General features: G+C 31.2%; 2 protein-coding genes and 1 non-coding gene across 3 annotated transcripts; all 3 read right to left on the bottom strand.

The window, feature by feature from the left end:
• Positions 1 to 2,372: 2,372 nt before the first annotated feature.
• Positions 2,373 to 5,022, bottom strand: LOC141668507 (ubiquitin-conjugating enzyme E2-23 kDa-like). Its single transcript, XM_074475392.1, has 6 exons — positions 4,829 to 5,022; positions 4,650 to 4,729; positions 4,091 to 4,205; positions 3,885 to 3,937; positions 3,657 to 3,785; positions 2,373 to 2,741 (listed from the first exon to the last, which is right to left on the bottom strand). The coding sequence occupies exons 1-6, from the start codon at positions 4,870 to 4,872 to the stop codon at positions 2,611 to 2,613; spliced, it is 552 nt and encodes a 183-aa protein (XP_074331493.1). The 5' UTR covers positions 4,873 to 5,022; the 3' UTR covers positions 2,373 to 2,610.
• Positions 5,023 to 7,179: 2,157 nt separating this feature from the next.
• LOC141668017 (putative E3 ubiquitin-protein ligase RHB1A) lies at positions 7,180 to 12,588 on the bottom strand. Its single transcript, XM_074474689.1, has 5 exons — positions 12,441 to 12,588; positions 10,108 to 10,255; positions 8,892 to 9,246; positions 8,652 to 8,761; positions 7,180 to 7,582 (listed from the first exon to the last, which is right to left on the bottom strand). Exons 2-5 carry the CDS (start codon positions 10,168 to 10,170, stop codon positions 7,559 to 7,561), a joined length of 552 nt encoding a protein of 183 aa, XP_074330790.1. The 5' UTR covers positions 10,171 to 10,255; positions 12,441 to 12,588; the 3' UTR covers positions 7,180 to 7,558.
• A 1,301-nt stretch (positions 12,589 to 13,889) lies between these two features.
• Positions 13,890 to 13,963, bottom strand: TRNAV-AAC (transfer RNA valine (anticodon AAC)). Its single transcript has one exon. It is a non-coding gene; the product is annotated as a tRNA-Val (tRNA).
• Positions 13,964 to 19,420: the final 5,457 nt, after the last annotated feature.

The raw sequence follows: 19,420 nt of genomic DNA, 5'->3' as shown, positions 1-19,420 counted from the left end.
CAATCGAGGCTTTATCCGGACTTTAAAAAGTCCGGTTTTTTTAAAAACGGATCTGTTCGGGCTTTTTTCAAAATCGGTTCGGGCCGGGCCGAACTTCCTAAGAAATATAAGACCCGTTTTAGGCCTGCGGGTCGAGTCGGATCGGACCGAACCACGGAACCAGGCTTTATCCGGGCTTTTTATTTATATATTAAAAAATAATTTAATATTTTATAACTCGAATTATGAGTAGTTTAAATAGCAGAGAAAATGATATCATGATATATCAGATAGAATAGTTTAGACATCAAAATAAATAAATATTTTTTAATATTATATATAAATAATTATATATACCTTAATTGATTCTAATATTATAATATAATATTTTAAAAATCATAAAAAGTATTGTATATTTTCAAATTTTATATAAAAAATCGGTTTTTTAATCGGGCTTTTCAAAAATTCCGGGTTTTTATACGAACCGAACCGGGCTTTTATCCGGGAATTTTTAGATCCGGGCGTTTTTAGATCCAGGTTTTTGGGTTTCTGCCGGGCGGATTTTCGAGAAAAAAGGTGGCTCATTTAAGACCCGGTTTATTCTTATAAATTGCAGTTTGATATTCTTAACTTTCAATTCGTATGCAACATGCACTCCTGGACAGTTACAACTAAAATAATGAGGGGTAAAACAAAAATTTTATTATAAAATATAATTAAATTTTTAGTTATAATTTGAAAGAAGCTAAAATTATTTACTTTAATGATTCCCCCCCCTAAAATACACACTAAAGTAATAATAACGTCAAATAATTAAAAACGTGATGCAACGAATTTATTACGAAAATTTATTATACGATTAAAATTAATGTTTAAATATATATTTTAGGTTTAATTGTATTTTGCATCCTACTACTATATTTCAGAAACAAATTTGTACCAGAACTTTGTTAAATTGAGTTTGCACCCTTACACTTCAACTTTGGGACTCATTATGCACCCCTTCCCAGAATTTTGTTCAATTAGGCAGGGGTAAAATTGGAAATTCAGCAAAAATATTAAGCAAATTAATTTCATATCTTTTAAAATAATGTTAAAAATTGAATTTTGATACAGAATTGTAAGTTTTTAATTTTTTAAATGATAATAGTAATTTCAGTTTTGATTTCATTTTATATTATTAATACTAGTATTTGGTAATTTTACAAAAATATATTTTAACAATTAATTTTGATTATATAATTCAATTTAATTAAGTAGAGTAATAAAATTTTGAAACTCATATTAAAAAAATGAAAATCGAATGTAAAATTAATAGTGCTATTTGAAATTTAAAAATTTATTATTTTATAGTTGATATAAAATAACATACAATTTTTAATAATATTTGAACAATCTAAATTTTATTTTGATCAAGTATATTGTTGAATTTCCGATTTTACCCCTACCTAGTTCAACAAACTCAATTTTTGCTCCATACCTTGTGTACTACCCCTACGAGGATTATTCGAAAATCGGGTTCAATTCGTTTTAGCTCCGATTCACTTCCGGACGACACCGAATGGATGCGAATGCAATTTCATAAATTCATAGGGACAAATTATGAAAAGAAATTGAAAAAACGGGCCGCCTCAATTTTTGCTCCAGACCTCGTGTACTACACCCTACGAGGATTATTCGAAAACCGAGTTCCATTCGTTTTATCTCCGATTCACTTCCGGACGACCCCAAATGCACGCGAATGGGTCTAAACTGAATTTCCCAAAATTCTCGTCCAAATTTGTTTTTGAAACATAGTAGTGTGGTGCAAAGTACAATTAAACCTATATTTAAAAAAAATAATTTTTGTGAAATTTTAAGGTTTTGGAATTAACACCATAACTTAAAAATGAAATTCAAATTACTAGTATGAGTCGAAAATTCAAAAATATGAAATATATATAAAGTTCAATTTTTAATATTTTTTAAGATATGTTAAAATTAATGTTAATTAATTTTTAAGCTGAAATTTCTAGTTTGCCCATGTCTTGTAAACAAAATCAGGCAAAAGGAATGTTATTTTATCGGGTTTCAAAGAAAAGGGATGCAAACTGTAATTTCTGAAAATAGGTATTTAATATTAAATTTGGGCCAAAGTTGAGGGATGCAAAATGCAATTCTCTCATTTATTTAATACATGTATACTTTAACAGGCTCGAGGAATGACCATATTCTAACAAGTGTTGTGCCACTAAATCTCTTCTAAATAAAAGTGGTTAACTGCAATCGAATGCAGAAACGGCAAGGTCTGCACGTCGAGAAGTTTTGACGTTGCAGACTTGCAGAGTTTGTCACTCGACGATGACGGACTCTGCAAGTCTTTAATTGATGTTCAAAGATGCTGCAAGTAAAACTGAGCTTCTAAGAACGCTCTATAAGTTGTAGCAATATCACAATCCACACTTTTACGCAGTTAAATTGAAAGAACTAAACAGGCACGGGGTTAAAATTTATCTACATTCGCTACATGTGACTAATACAACAGAGATGTTTTTTCCATCCCAACCCAGAAAGGGTCGTAGTTTTGATGACTTGAACTTGAACAGGAGGTAGAAAACATAATGTACATATACATGAACCAAAAGCAAGTAGCTAAGGGTCAACTGGACCAGCCATGGCTTCGTCGCTCGAGTGGGATTCAGCTTCACTTATCTCTTCATCACTTGAACTTTCTTCTGGGGCGTCTTCTAAATCTTCCGCCTTGGCATATTTTTCGCAGTATTCTGAACAAGGATTAATATATCATGTTTTATGATGTCTACGGATAAATGTGTACTTGCAGAAGATTAGATTCTAATTAACCTTGCACTTTGCAGATGACAGCATATTATGCACTTCAGTTCTTAAGCTAACATTTCATTGTCCACAAAGTGACAACTTACAAATACAAAACAATATACTGCATTTACATATTGAGTAGCGAAAAGTTTTCTCCTCTCCACTTGTAGACACTTCAAAACATAATAACGAAAGTGTAGACCTTACTAGTTCCCCATATCACAAAAATAGTATTGAATCTAATCAGAAAGAGTCATTTCCCCTCCACATGAATTTAATTACAGAGAAACAATCGCATTCTTGATACCTACCTGCATATGTTATAGAAGTACTCGATTGAAGAAAGAATGAATGCAAGTTTTTTTACGAATTAAACTGATTTGTATAGGTAAGGCATTTAAAAGAAGAAAATTTTGCCTTACCCCGGGGGGGCTGAAATGAGAGGCAGTGATTCATCTTCAACGGTTTTCAATGGGAGCACAAATAATATATTAATTAGTGGCTTAATTTAAAAGAGGTTACACAAACACAAATGAAAAAGCAGGACACGGTAATAGATGAAGGTACAATTAAGAGATCCAAACAGGGTAGAGTGGTAGACAGTTCCATATCACTGTCTTACGTATCGTCTAAAGCAACGTTAAATGAAACCTAGTTTCATTAATCTCACATATTTCTAACATGCACTTGGTAATACTATTACTTCCTTGATTTAACGACACGTAAAACGGCCAGGTAAAACTATGCTTTTCGAATGCTGGCAATGAGACGACTAAATGATATCAGTCATTATTCATACCATTTTGAGATCGAAAGAAGTGCACGTTCTAATATGTTAAAACTTCAACGAGGTTCCGTACCTTTAACTTTTTGTTCAAATGCAGCTCGATCACGCATCATAAGAGCAGCTGCCTCCCCATTCAGTGGGTCTGATGGATTGGGGTACAGAAGTAGTTGAGGAAGGAACACTTCGAATACGTTTACTAGATCTGCAAAGCAAAGATGTCAACACTAGAAGAATATCTTATACCTTGAAGTAAGAAGATTCCTATTTATTTTTGGTGAAAAATGAGAGTGATTTTTTTTACCAAACATAGGGCTCCATGTCTGGTTGATAACATCCAGGCAAACTGATCCAGACCTGAAAATTAGTTATCCACCAAAGTGAGAAATTATTATTATAAACCAAATGAACCAACTAGAAGGAGAATGCAGGAAATTATTATCCTCTAGAAAATCTATACAACATTCTTTCCAGCAAAGCTTTAAACACAATTAACAACTCTTTACTCACATTTCGTCCACATTCGGGTGATAAATCTTATTTATAAAGCCTATAGACGGAGATTTATAAGGATATGCATCCGGAAGCTCAACCCTTATCCTCCACACACCTCCATGGTAAGGACCTACAACAACATTATAACATCTTTATAAGATGCACTTTGCAATTTATAGAACCATCTAAACAAACTCATTTCACAAACAATACAAGCAAATCCTCAACACTCATATGGAACCTACACATAAAACACTCCACTATGTATTATGTATCTTTTCAAAAATCTTGCAAAACCCAAATAACACTAAATCAAAGAGCAGAGAAATTAAAAGCAAAAAAAGATTGGTTCTTTCTCTTTAAAGTAGTGAAAAAAACAGGTAATACAATCCAAGGGAGCAATTAATAACTATGCAAGTTAAGGTCAAACAAACCTAAATCAAGAATAGGCAAAAACCCAGAAAAGAATCTCACTGAAACCCATAAATTTCTTCATTTAGAAACAAATTAACATGTGTATATACAACAAATATGTAAATATTTAGAACAAAAAGTAAAAAAAAAAAAAAATTACTGTCAGTAGGTCCATGAAAATGCACATAAAACTCCTGCATCCCATCATTGATCATCTCCACCTTGTAATCACTCATCATCCTAATCCAAACAAGCAAAAACAATCAAAATCAAGAAAATAAACTTAACAAAAATATATAAAAAAAATGCTTTATTTATTTATTTATTTATTGTACTCACAGTTTCATCAGGTCCATCTCTCTGCGTTTACTAGGAGAAGACATGGTTATTTTTTGATATCTGTGATTCTTGTTTCAGAACTGGGGGATGAATTTTAGTTATGAGAAAGAGAGGAGAGTCTAGAGAAGAAAAGAAAAAGGAAGAGGAGCTGAAGAAGATGATGATGAGTGAGTTAGAAAAAAGACAAAAGTCAAAATACAAGTACTACACTGGCTACTATTGTTAGTTCAGACATTAATCAGGGCAACTTGGAACCAGGGTCGGTGCGGTATAATTTTTCGCGGATAAATTTAAGATCGATTTTTTTTTTAATTATAAATTCAACTATGTTTATTTTTTTTTCTTTATGTTTTTTTTATATGAATGAAATTATAACAAATAGATGATTTCTAACAGTCACATATCCCATATAAAAAATGTACATCACCATATTTTAGTGCAATTATTTTTATCAGTCGACAGTTTAAAATAATAATGTTTAGATATAATAGTGAACTAGACATATCTATAAGAGGTTACGCATGTTGCACCATTCATGCGGTTCGTCCGTACACGTGGTAGGTTAGGCTAGGACGTAAATGAGGCAAAGTTTTTATGAGCTATAGGAGCTGAACTCGTAAAATATTTGGATTTTGCTGGCTAATAATCGAGTCGAGCTCCGGCTGTTTCTTTACCAAGTCGAGTTCAAATTTTAAATTAGTTATCTCGTAAAATTTACGAGTTTTATCGAGGTTTTATTATTTTTAATTTTTTCAAGTAAATATATTTTATATAAATGTTTAATCCAACTCGAGTCGAAACCATCATATTTCAAATTTTTGTCAATGTTTGGTGAGATTCGAACTCGAACCTACCAGTCAGTCGAACTCTGGTTCAAATCCGAACAATTTTAATCGAGTTCGAGCCGAGCCTGACAATATTCGACTCGGCTCAGCTCGATTATTAATAAGTAGATTTATTGTATTTTCATAATTTTTTTTTATTAATCTAGATAACTTAATGTGACAACTTGAGTTAAATTTGATATAAAAATTTCTTACATTCCACTTATTTATGCAGATTAATTTGTATACGTACAAGACGATCTAAATCTAAAGCTATTATGTGAAGTACAAAAAAATCAATTTAAATTTTTAATTGATCGAACGTGAATTGAGAGAAGAGTTGGACTTTGGAGCGTGTTAACAGGAATCCTTACACAAAGCCGTGTATCGGAACGTGAGAAAGTTCGCATCACTCAAGTGTGCAGCTGCTCCCTCCGTCTCTTCTTGACTTTTCTGCACTCATTTTCATTTACTTTAACCGTATAATTTAAATAATAATTTTTTTAAAAAAAAATCTGAATACAAATATATAACTTAAACTTTTATTTATAAAAATAAAATTTTTAAAATAATAATTTTTACTATACGAGCAATGCATCTTGAGATATATGCAGAAAAGTCAAGAGACAATTAAAATGAAACATACTTGTCGTACTACAAAAATGGGATGATATTTAAAAATACATATTTTTTGGATGAAATGGTTAAAAATACCCATTTTCAAAACACATGGCTCAAAATACCGTTTTAATTACGCATTTTGTAATTGGGCAAGTGCAATACACATTTAAGAATTAGGTATCTAAGAAAATTACTAAAGATATGTATTTGTAGTTTAACTATTACCATTGAAATACGTATTTGACAAATGCGTATCTTAAAAAATAAATTGGATATTCAATTGACAAATACATATCTAGTACAAAACAAGATACCCAAATCACAAATGCGTATCCAAAACGGTATTTTCAGCCATACACTTCGAAAATAGATATTTTCAGCTATTTGAACCAAAAAAATTGTTATTTTTAACATTTTTTCACAAAAGTGCGTGCATGACCACATATTCACGTGAAACCAAATTTAATCACTTACCGTTATCCGAATATACAGAATCTTGCCACACTATCTGCGTTTAATTTTATAAATTTCCTATCTGTCAAAATTTATCACGGCGGCTATTAACAGAGGCGATAACCTCATACCAATCAATCAAGATTGTAATATGTAATCCGATCGAAACTACTCGAGCACGGATCTTTTAGTTAGAAACACAATGGTCCATCTGTACCTGGAAATTGTTGCTTGCATTGGACCATTGTCATCGATATGCAATAAATCAAGATTGTAATATGTAAACCTGATCGAAACTACTCGAAAACGGATCTTTTAGTTGGAAACACAATGGTCCATCCGTACCTGGAAATTATTGCTTGCATTGGACCATTGGTATCGATATGCATCAGGATCCCAATTCGTGGATCTTTTGGTCCGAGAATCAAAGTAGGAGGATCAAACTATCTCCTCTCTACGCCAAATCTGAAATACTCTATATTACAGAGAAAGTGGTGTCCAAATCAAGATCACAAGTAAATGCTACTTCATTCTGTACAAAAGAACCTATACTGCATTTGCTAGCTTCACGCTTCGATCACTCTTTACCTTCCAGCAAAGAGAATTCGTACTATATTAAGATATTAAAAGAATATATCTACATTCTTTTTTGCCTAGCAGAGGAATGGACTAACACGTGTAACACATTTTATATACAGCAATCTATGGATGATGACCTATGACGAGTAAAAGAATGAACCTTTGAGGTTGCTACTTCGAACCAGAGAAGCCATCTGCAGCCTTCACAGTTTACGTCTCACCATAATGACATAAACATCCACGATAACAAGCATTATAACACTTCGAAATCCATTTCCTGTAACATGAAGACACAAATACTTTAAAAAGAAAAAATCGTTAACCGGAAATAAAGGTTTGAATAGGGATGGCAATCGGGTCGGTCGAAACGGGTTTAGCAAAAACCAAACCCGAACCCGATTATTTTTGCCAAACCCGAACCCGGAAAAACCTGAACCACTATGGGTTCGGTTCGGGTTCGGTTCAGGTCGGGGTTTGTAGATCACTGTCAAATTGCACCTTCATTTGCACAAACTCTAGTGAAAAATTACTATGATCTGATTTTAGCAAAGTGGATAAATATGACATTGAAATTTTTGGGGTTGAATTATAGGGTTTAGAGAAGATAATGGATCATACCTCTAAGAATAAAATTGTTAGTGAAATAATGCAACAATCTTGAACTTTAGTATATTTGCTAAAAACATATTTCAACGACTTTAATGTAATAGTTTGTAAAAAGTATAATTTTTTAGTACTAATATTAGTAATAAATTATATTATATATTATATTACTACTTAAAAAATATAAAATATTACTTATATATTAACACGGGTTTCGGATCGGGTTTGGGTCGGAACGGAACGGGTTTCGGGTTTTCCGGTCGGGTTCGGAACGGTATACCTTAAACCCAAACCCGACCCGAAAATGGTTCAGGTTTAAAAATCAAACCCAAACCCGAAATATTCGGGTTTGGTAAAACCCGATCGGATCGGTACGGATCGGGTATTCATCGGTTCGGTACAAATTGTCATCCCTAGGTTTGATTCCTCGGGAAAAAATTAACACAGATACAGTAAAACAGAATGTCTGTCCAACAGCATCAGGTTCGCTTCATTTTAGAATCAACTATTAAGTCTCATATATCAAAATCTGCAATCAAGCTATCTAATTCCGTTTCTTCGCCGTAAGAAATGAACTCCTTAACTTTATCTTAACAAAAACAATACCAAACTCATGTCCCAATCTATCATCAATCAAATTATGGCATAGTGATTTCCGTGCCATCTAATTTAAAAGAATTTTAAGAAATGTATGGTATGGTATCTATGAAATATAGTAATATAGTATACAGTGAGCTGCAAACCTGATTGCACATGGGGCAGGTATCACTTCGTTCCATCCACTCAAGAATGCATGACAGGTGAAAGTGGTGGTTACATTTTGTAATAATTTTTGGGTTTTCTGCATCATAATCTGCAAATATGGCACATAAAGGCTTGATGATTTATAAATGCGGAAATAGGAGCATCGTCAGATTTCAAAACAAGCACCAGTACATTACAGATAAAAGAACTGGTCACAAAAAGATTGTTAGAGGCCAGACCTTCGAAACAAGTGGGGCAGACTTCCTCTTCTGTGTTTAAAATATCAGCATCAAGCAACTTGCTTAACTCGACCCCAAATTTTTTTGGAGAGGCAAGACCACCAGCTTGTACTTTGTAATCCAATTCTGTACGATTTACATAACTGCCCTTCTGCAAGCTACTTCCAGTAATTATTCCTCCTGTAGATTGCGGATACCCCAAAACAACATCAAATGGAATCGGTGTAGGAGGGCGTTGGAAGGTGTCAGGGCTTGATGCATCCAAATTCAAATCAACCATAAAGGCAGTAGCTCGAGCAACAGCTGCACTATCGTGAGATGTCAAAGACCTACGTTCTTCCGGAGGTGGTGGACACTGAAAAGAGAAGAAATAACTCAATATTGACAGTTCAAACTTTCAAAAAACATCTATTAACTGTTCTATAGAAAAACAAAAATTAAAACTGAATTTCTGATTTATGTCATTTGGCGATAACTGAAAGCAAGAATGTTTTAGTAATGCTACATATTTAGTATTAACACAGGTAAAGGAAATTATGAAATTATTAGTGACAAGTGAAAGGATAGTGAAGATGCCAAGAAATAAAGTAAAATGTATTAACAATTTTACGGTCATATGTAAAAATCAGTGTTGCATATTTCAGAGTCTGAGACGTACTCTCTTCACATTCCACATGCAAAACTGTTATTAATGAAGGTGCACTGAAGCTGCAATATAGTTTCTAGCATTTGGTTTTTTAAAATATCTAAAAAATTGTGCATGATTTAATATTATAGTTTGAATTATGTTCCAAAAAGGTGGGGCAAAGGATTAAGTGATGGCATCCCACACGTGATGGAATTAAACATCCTTTCATCTCGGATTTCCCGTTGACATTTCGAAGGCAACAAATATATTTTTTATGGCATCCTCGCTTTTGCTAGGTTTATAGTACTGCCAGCAAATCCAGCAGTCGCCAGTATGTTGAAATACTACTTTCGATGTAAGACGAACAAATGAGTGAACATCTCAAGAAGGTTAATATAACATAATTATTTAAGATTTTAAAAAATATATATATTCTAAGCATTGTATGAACAAGGATTAAATTTTAACTTTTATATGTTTGAGTCAGTTTTCGCATATTGCCAAAGTCAAGGTAAATAAATACATAAACTGGGGATAGACGAATAGTACATTAAAGCAGAATTCAATAGGAAACATGAGGATACTTACATAATAATATATAGGTGTCCCATGAAGCTGAGTATTTTTTGGAGAGCTGCAACAACCACCCATTTCTTGCACTTTGTTATGAACTTAAAGCAATCCGAGATTAGTGCATTGCTTCACGTTGCTTAATATGTGAAAGGGAGACCAGAAACTACACAGATAATATATTTATGTCATTTATAGACAGAAGCGCTTTCACGAGTCAATGAAGAACCTCTAACCATAATTTAGCGAGTAAAAAAGAGAAAAAAACAATTTATGAGCCAAAGGTAATGCATTCATTTAGTCTCCAACAAATACAAGAACCCACAAAATAATCAAGGGAACCAGACACAACTATGAATAATTGTCTAAAACCCTACAAAATAAAATTCAATATCAAAATGCACTATATACTCTGAAGGACCAGAGTTGCAACACTTAAATGATTAATTATGTCTCGGAGAGTCAGAATGGAATTTATGTTTAATTCAATCTACAATACCCACTTCTCCGTTACATAATTGTACTTGTTAGTCCTGTTATTTATTTTTTTAGTAATATTACAAGGACGGTACCAACATACTAACAACTAACAAGGTCCAGGTCATAACTTCAGTAATGACTTTTCTCTACAAGTTCTAAATATCTAAACTTATACAAAGATTTAGTAGATACGGATGTAACGAATCTCTGCTCTGTAAGACTAGATTCTAAGGGTGGGTGAGATTGGTAGAGGTAGCCAAGACACATAGGCATACAAATTCAAAACCCTGGATTGTTTTAACACGTATAAATCTTGATTAGTCCCCTATAGTTTTTAGGGAATTTATCAAAAATACCCATGTTTTTGAACTTATTTATAAAAATACGGTCAAAGTTGCATATGAGGGTGCAGAGGAGGTTGCTCGCAGTTGCATATGAGATTAGGACATCAAACTGTAATTTAGCGCTTCCGAACTCCGAAGTTCGGCAGAACCCAGGACACGAGTGCCTCCACTATCAGATAAAAAAATGATCCACAACTCGAGAGGATATATAACGAACTTCCTAAGTAAACTACCCTAGATAGCTTGCTCATAAATATTCTGATCTATCCTAACAAAGATGGAAATCTTAAGGTCACGGGGAAGACCAAATGGTCCTCTAGAACTCGAGAGGTGGTAGTAAGGCATCATATACACTACTTTTACCCATTTCGAACTTAATATTCACTAAACTACATCTCTGCTGGTAATTGAATCCCCAATTACTACCTGCTACCATAAAAAAAAAAAAAGCGATACACCTTCCTTTCCCACAACGACCACCATACCATGATTCAGTAGTAATAATTACAACAATATACAGCCCCCACTATGGAGGTGTGCGAGCAGCCTACGTGCCCATGTATATATAACATAGCCAGGTATATTTATGTATCAGGTTGTATGTACATCTATAAAATCATGCAAAGTAAATACAACCCAAGCATCTCGTATACAAACATTAGCAAATGATAGAGCAGAAGATCTAGTTACCACTCCCAACACAATGAAAGAAAGGAGACAAGCAAGTATTTGACAACACTCAAGTCTAGCAGTGTTAACAGAAAAGGGAAGCACAAAAATAATTACTCTTCATATACGGTAAAACTGAAACAAGCTATCAAGCATCAACACGAATACAAATGCCCACAAATAATCAAGAATGATATAAGGGTTCCTAAACCGAAAATGACCTGCTAATCAAGTATTACTCACAGCAAACACATTTAAACTTCAAAATTGCTCCCACCTAATTTTTTTTAAAAAATCGTAAAACTCTGGAACCACATACCATTAAGACGTGCTTAAGCAGAAGTAAGTTAATACCTACTTCAACCAATCTAATTATTTAACCACCATGTTAATTACAGCAACCTAACAAGAGAAATGGTTCAACAATCAACAACTAACTCGAAAACCTCACATTCATTAGATTAAATCCTACATATCCCAGTTTTACGATTAACGCCTACTCACGGAGCAGCCCAAGTAACAAAACTAATTGAAATAATTTGCAGGTACAGATTAATAGATATGTACAGTTGCATAAAAACAACCCTAAAGCAAAACACATACTCAACACAATTAGGACAACAAAAGGGTAAGATTCTTACAACTTAAAGTAACAAACAAAACAAACTCAGACAACAAAATATCAAACACCACATGTTAAACAATCTGTAGATACATACATGATACATACAAACAACACAAATAACAAAGTCAAGATTAATTAAAATAAAAACAGTAAAAAAGGAGCTTAAAATAAAAAAGATTAAAAAGGGTCACAGAAAATATATAGAAAGAGATAAAAGAGAGAAGATTGATTACCCAGAGAAAATGGTGAGTTTGTGGTTGAGGAAGATGAAAGTAGTGTTGTTTACTAGATAGAAGAGTAGGAGCCTAAACTGCTTAACATTTCCCACTTATAATTATTCCCCTTATTATTTGTTTATTAAATTAATTACATACTTGTACAACTTTCTCTCTTGTTAAAAATGTATATAAAATGCTTTGGTTCACAAAGCACTCATTTTCATATTTGAATTCTTACGCTTTAGTTTTCGGATCTAATAAGGTAAGAGTTGGGATTTTATAATAAAATTCAGTTTTTGAATTCAAAATATTTGGTCTAATAAGATATTATAAATTGGTGTAATTTTAAGATTTTTTATTTTTGAATTTTTTTTCGTTTTATTCGAGTTATTTGTATGTTTGATTGTCTTACTTTTATGCAATGTGTTTCGCTTTGTACGATATGATGATTGTGTTGAAAATGAATTTTATGGTGTATTGGGAGATCTGAATATCTCGCATCAATAACACTTCCGGTATGACTATAGCCGGTGTCCGACAGGTAGATAGTTGGGATCTGTTTGAGACGATGGTGAAAATCGTATGAGCTCACATTTCATAAAAAAATTTGTTCATAATATGAGGTCAATTGAGTACTCCAAACATTGCATTATCCATGAAATTAATGTGAGAATCAATTATGAATTTACAGTTTTCAGGGGAGATGTATGATCGATTGCTCAGAAAACCATTATTTTCATTTTAATTTTTTCAGAATATTTGTATTCAGTTAATTAAGCAATCCGAAAACAAAACGGCAAATTATTTAGCTCATTTATTTATTTTTCAACATGATTACATGATCAATTGGGGGTTTGTCCTGATTGAGTCTCTTTCATTTTATTCATGAAATATACTTTAAATATGGCAAAAAATTGTTATATGTTACCTCTATCGATTTGATTTTAGAATTTGATTTTAAAATTCGAGTTATCACTATATATTTTTCTCAAACTAATATATAAAGCTCAATAAACAAAATTTTATTATATTTTTTTTAAAGTACAGTTGTTATTCCGATTAATCGTTACAAAATAACCCAACCGTCAACTTTTCGATTCACGTATTATCTTTTAATAGTAAAATTTATATACTTTATAAATGAGTATTTAATTAAATAAATTCGGGGAATGAGCAAGAATCCACTAACTGCAATGCAACGACAATAAATATGCCTTTACCACTTGATCTGATTTACAAATTCATTTTTTAAAGAAACATTATAAAAATTGAAAAATAATTTATCAAAATTTAAATTCATGTACATATTAGAATATTAATTGAAAATTAAATAAAGATGGAGGGTAGGAGTATTAAACAAATGTAACTGAAATGTGGAGGCTTTTTCGGGTGGTAGTAGCGTACAAGTTATGAACTCTTGAGGAAGGTAAAGTAGACAAGAAAATGGCAAATAAAATTAAGAAATGGCTTCGCCCGGGTTCGAACCGGGGACCGTCTGTGTGTTAGACAGACGTGATAACCAAATACACCACGAAATCTTAATGGAAAATTGTTCGAATATTATTGATATATAGCTGATAGAGAGGCAAGAAATTAGTATAAGCCTTGCTATTTGTAGCTTCTTTATCACCATGCCCCTTGTACATGACTTGTCGCTTTAAAACTTTAAAGACATGACATTGTCTTATACTTCTTCCGTTATAATTTATTTGTAATTTTTAATTTTTTATAATCAAATTGATGTAAATTGAATTAACTTTGACCCAATATTTTATATAGGACATTATTTAAAATAGAAATAATGCCCAAAATACACTATTTTACAGCTCCAACTACCAAAATGCCTATTGACGGTATATTCCTCCCAAAATACCAACTGACTGCGCATTCAGGACATACGTATTCAAGTTTTTAAAAAATAACAAAGAGTACACATCACATACATGCGTATTTTTAAAAAAAAATAAAGAGATACGCATTCCAAGAATGCGTATTCACTAAAAGACAAAAGTGAATACACATTCGTGTAATGCATATCCTTTGTTATTTTTAAAAAAAGTGAATATGCATGTCTGGAATGTGTGTTCAACGGGTATTTTGGGCGGATAATCCTGCATTTCGATATTTTGGGTATTTGCCCATCAAATAGTGGGTATTTTGGTTTGTCATCCTCTAAAATATTTATAAAATTTATATCATTAAAAAAAATGTTTAATATATTTTAATATATTTTTTTCAGTTTTTTTAAATAATGAAAAAAATCAGTTTTTAGTAACAATCAAACTTAAATTAATATGACCATCATAAGTTAACCAAGACAAAAATTGAAATCAAAGAAACTTTAATATTACAAGAAACGCAGAGTCAAAGAAACAATGCAAAAACGATAGTTTTGCAAAGTCGGTCGATAGGCACAAGGCAGCACTTGGTCCCAAAGCTTCGTATTGATTGATATATGTTTCGTACTTGTTTTACTCTATGTTATGTTAATATCTTCAATTGATATTCCAAAATAAAATTTTGATTGAATTTAAATCGGTTCCTTCATATACCCGCTTCTCCACTACGGGATTAAATATTGAAAAAAACGAATTTATGTCGGCGCCAAGGTACAAAAGCTTGAGCAAAATTGAGTTCAGATTCTTGTTTGGCGAGATTCTATCGTACATATTATATATATATATATAAGCATCAATCATGACGACAAATCTCTCGTTTAGTTGAGAAAATTTGGGTGTCAGGTATGTTTTTGTTCATTTCAAATTCATACCTGATTTTTAGTTCATATTTTTTATTCGCTCATGCCAAACCTAAAATCCATTATAAATCAGATTTGATATCAAAGGGAAGAGTGAGTATGAAAAAGGGGTATGAGATATCAGATTTATTCTTATTATTCATCTTTATTTTTACAAGATACAATTTTTGTATACATATTTTAAATTTGAAATATTATTTAATTTTAAAAAGTCATAATAATATTTATTTAATGCCAACTCATAACATTTAATTTATAAAAAAATATTAAATTATTATTTAATTGGTTAAATTATATTTTTCTAATCAAATACGTTTTTTAGTAAATTTTTATTTGTAAATTGTGTAAAAATTTACTTTCAATGTACAATGTATACCTATACATAATATTAAAATCAAATTTAAGATCTCAATTATATTTAAAATAAAACTAATTCATTCCGACACTGAATGAAATACATAATATCAGAAATCATTCTTGATCCTCGTACCGGCCTAATCCGAAATCTGATTTCAAACTCATATCGAGTTTTGAACCAAACAACTCCTAAATGATATGGGAGCTTTCATACAAATAATTAGTGAAAACTTAAAACATGAACAAGATCTTATTAAAACATGAACGAGCTCTAACTTAATTTGTATAATCTTGTCTTGAATTGCACAAGATCTAGGATCCAATTTCCCTCCCAAATTACAAGATTAACTTATCCCATAGAGAGAAGCAGAACATTCAACTCTGTGGCCGCCAACTTAAATTTGTAAATCCACCTGAAATCGAAATAAGGATCTTAAAACAATAAGCTCTAACTATTTTGGTGTCAGTCAATTGAGAAAACGGAGAGCTAGGTGACCGTTTGAAAAATCTTAAAATAACTAATTGCACAAGATCTAGGATCTAATTTCCCTCCCAAATTACAAGATTAACTTATATTTTAAGTTATATATCAACTTATAAGTTGTAAATTCAACTTATAAGCTGGATCGACAAACACTCGTAAATAAGTTATTACGGGCTTGTAAACCATTAAGTTGGCTTATAAGATTTGTCATACAAGCGGTTTATCTAGAATATTTTACTAGAAATGGAAGATGTGTAGCTTGTATGACTTCAAACCGCGACATGGATATAAGTTCCAATAAATACGGTTGTTCTACTTCAATTATTTTTAGATATCAAAATAATTGGATTATCTTATACGAAATTAAGATGACAGACATCTAGCGACCAAATCTAATCAAGGTACAGATCTTTGTCTCCTTTTAAATTCATAATATCAAACTTAAATTAAAAAACAATTCGAAATTCCCAACATTTTCTAATTTTTCCTGTAAGACATTTCAATTTAATGCAAAACCTTGCTGTCTAATGCATACATTCATACAAGGGAACTTGAGGGGCTCTAGGTTCTACAGGACTTCATTTTACAGTTTTTTAATACTCGCTCCGTCTCATTTTACATGTTCCTTTTGGAAAAAAAACGCATATTAAGAAAAGAGTTAGTTGGATAACATTTTCAACAAAATACCTCATTAATTGTATTGAAAAAAGAGAATAGATACTACATCTGTTCCAAAATACAAGTCCCTTTGATTTTTACGCGTTTTTTAAGGTGATTAAAAAAGATAGCTCTACAAATTATTTTTCAAATTTTCTTTTTCCGAATAAAGGTATACATATTAAATTTTAATTCAAAAAAAGAAAAATTAGAAAAAAGTATGCGGAGTTATGACTTTTATACACCTTAAAATACGCGTAAAAAGTCAAAGGGGCTTGTATTTTGGGACGGAGGGAGTACTAATTTTAGAAAGTCAAATCATGGAAATAACAAATCTAAAAATAATTTTAAAAAATTTTGCTTAAATTTACATTGAAAGAAGAGAGGGACGGGTAATTTGAGACAATTTTTTTTTTCAAAAAGGACATATATATTGGGACGGATGTAGTAATGATTATGGGGTATAAATTGGTGAAAAGGATATTTTAAACTCCCAACTTCAATAAAAATTATCCGTGTGTGCATTTATTTCTGGACTTATATCGAAATTCTGGTTCTACCATCTCGAAATTCCATACTTAGGGGTCATTTGTTAACCACTGTAGCATACCAAAAGTACTGGATGAGACTTGAATCACCTGTTCAGATTGTTTGATAAATTTTTTTGTTAGCTGGATAAGTCAAGAATTTAGCTGGACGACTCATTAAAAAAATATAGCTGGATGGTTCATGTAACCTTAGGATATAGTAAGTTTTATCAAGTGATATCAAACCACTAGACCATAATACAAAAATATAATATATTTGTTTATAATACATACGTGATTTTCTTAAAAAAAGTATAAAATTAAAATTCCATGCCATATATTAATTTTATTTAACATTTATACTTATATTTTTAATTTTTAAATATGTTTATATTCAAATAATAATGTGAATTTTAATATGAATACATTTGTCTAGAATTTGTTTAATAATTTTAAAATTAAACTTACAATTATATATTTTTCATGTTTACGACTGAAAATATTGTTTACTCTTTAAATCTTTAAATGGATAATATTTATTCAAAATATATGTATGGTTTTATTATTAAATTTTCAAAATACGTGTAAATTGTTATTTGATTATTAAGATTAAAATACAAATTAATTTTTACATATACGTAAGGATATGATCAACAAATATTATCGTTCAGAAATTTTGATATTTATTTACCAAACAGGATTAACAATCCAGCATTCAGATTATCAATCGTTCAAAATTTTAATCGTCCAAAAAAAATGATTCAGATTTAACAAATGATCCCTTAATCAATTATTGAGGACTTATATAAGATGCAAATCAAAAAAAAAATCATTGGTGTTGTCAATGATATATGATTTGATCCTCGTGCATTGAACATTTTTAGATTCCACGAGAACCCTTACTTATATATCAGAGCGCCCTGAACTCGTTAAAATCAACTACCCCGTCCCTCTGATCCTATTACAGTCTTTTTCACATGACACGTATTTTAAGATAATTATAAAATATATTTTTGTAATTTATTTTTAAAAATTTCTTTTTCTGTATTAAAAATTTGAACATCGTATTTTTATTTAGAAGAAAAAAAATTTAAAAAAATATGTCACTATATTTAATAAGAGCATTAAAGTGTGTGTCGAACCCCGTTCCCCAATGTAAATGATTGAGGAGGACGAAGGGAGTATCAAGTAACAACTCAATCTCCACGGCGACTCATTTAAATCACTAACATACTGCTATATATCACTCCCTTAAATTTTTTAAATTTTTTAAAAAAAATTAAGAGAAGTGTTGTAATGGTAAGTGTATTTCTTTGATTAGTTGGCACTTAACAACTAATACATTTAATTGAACTGCAAATGTGGCCTCGTATATGTATATATCAGACCTATATTTTTTATGATTATTCTGATTTATTAGCAAACTTGAGTGTCTTTCTCTCATCTGTTTAATTGGTCATAAACTTATCATCATCTTCACGAGTAAAATAAAAGCCTCGTATCCGTTATATCAAACTCTGCATTAGTTTTGCTTTTATTTTTAGTTGTTTATATCAACTACATGTGTCTATCAGCTCGGCAAAATATATGTTACCGGCAAATTATTTTTTTAAAAATCTAACAGGGTGATATATACTAGTATTTTAGTGGTTTAAATGAGTTTCAGTGGAGATTTAGTAGTTACTTCATATATTTTAACGAGTTTGTTGGCGCTTTGATATAAAACCCCATTACTTAGTGATAATATATGCAGGGTTATGTGTATATTTAGAGTGTCGTGTGCAAATTCTCAAAAATATGCAACATATTTTTATTAAGAAAAATATATGTATATAAAAGTACTTGCAATAATAAAAACCAAAAAAAAAATTGTAAAAACAATACTCATGTATACAATAATTATTTTATATATTGAAAAAGGGGGTTTTCTAGTGTGCGTGTATATGGGCAAATGCTAAGAAAGCGCGATTAATGAGTTGTAAAAATTTTATTGGTGGAGATTTTTGTGCATGCAAATGAGTTATTCACCAATATTTTGTGGACACTTAATCAAACACTAACTTTTAGCATATGCCCATGAGTACACAGTAGAAAAATCCTTGAAAAAATGAACGAAAAGTTGTTACTAAAAATAAACAAGTACATGGTGTTGTAAATTTCACTACAAAATATTGCAACATAGAGGCAGGTATATATAAAATTTAGCAAGTCC

This window comes from Apium graveolens, chromosome 6 (assembly GCF_009905375.1).
Source record: "Apium graveolens cultivar Ventura chromosome 6, ASM990537v1, whole genome shotgun sequence".
NCBI classification, from domain to species: Eukaryota; Viridiplantae; Streptophyta; class Magnoliopsida; order Apiales; family Apiaceae; genus Apium; species Apium graveolens.
Note: the sequence above shows the minus strand (reverse complement) of the source record. Positions and strands in the feature narration are given on the sequence as shown.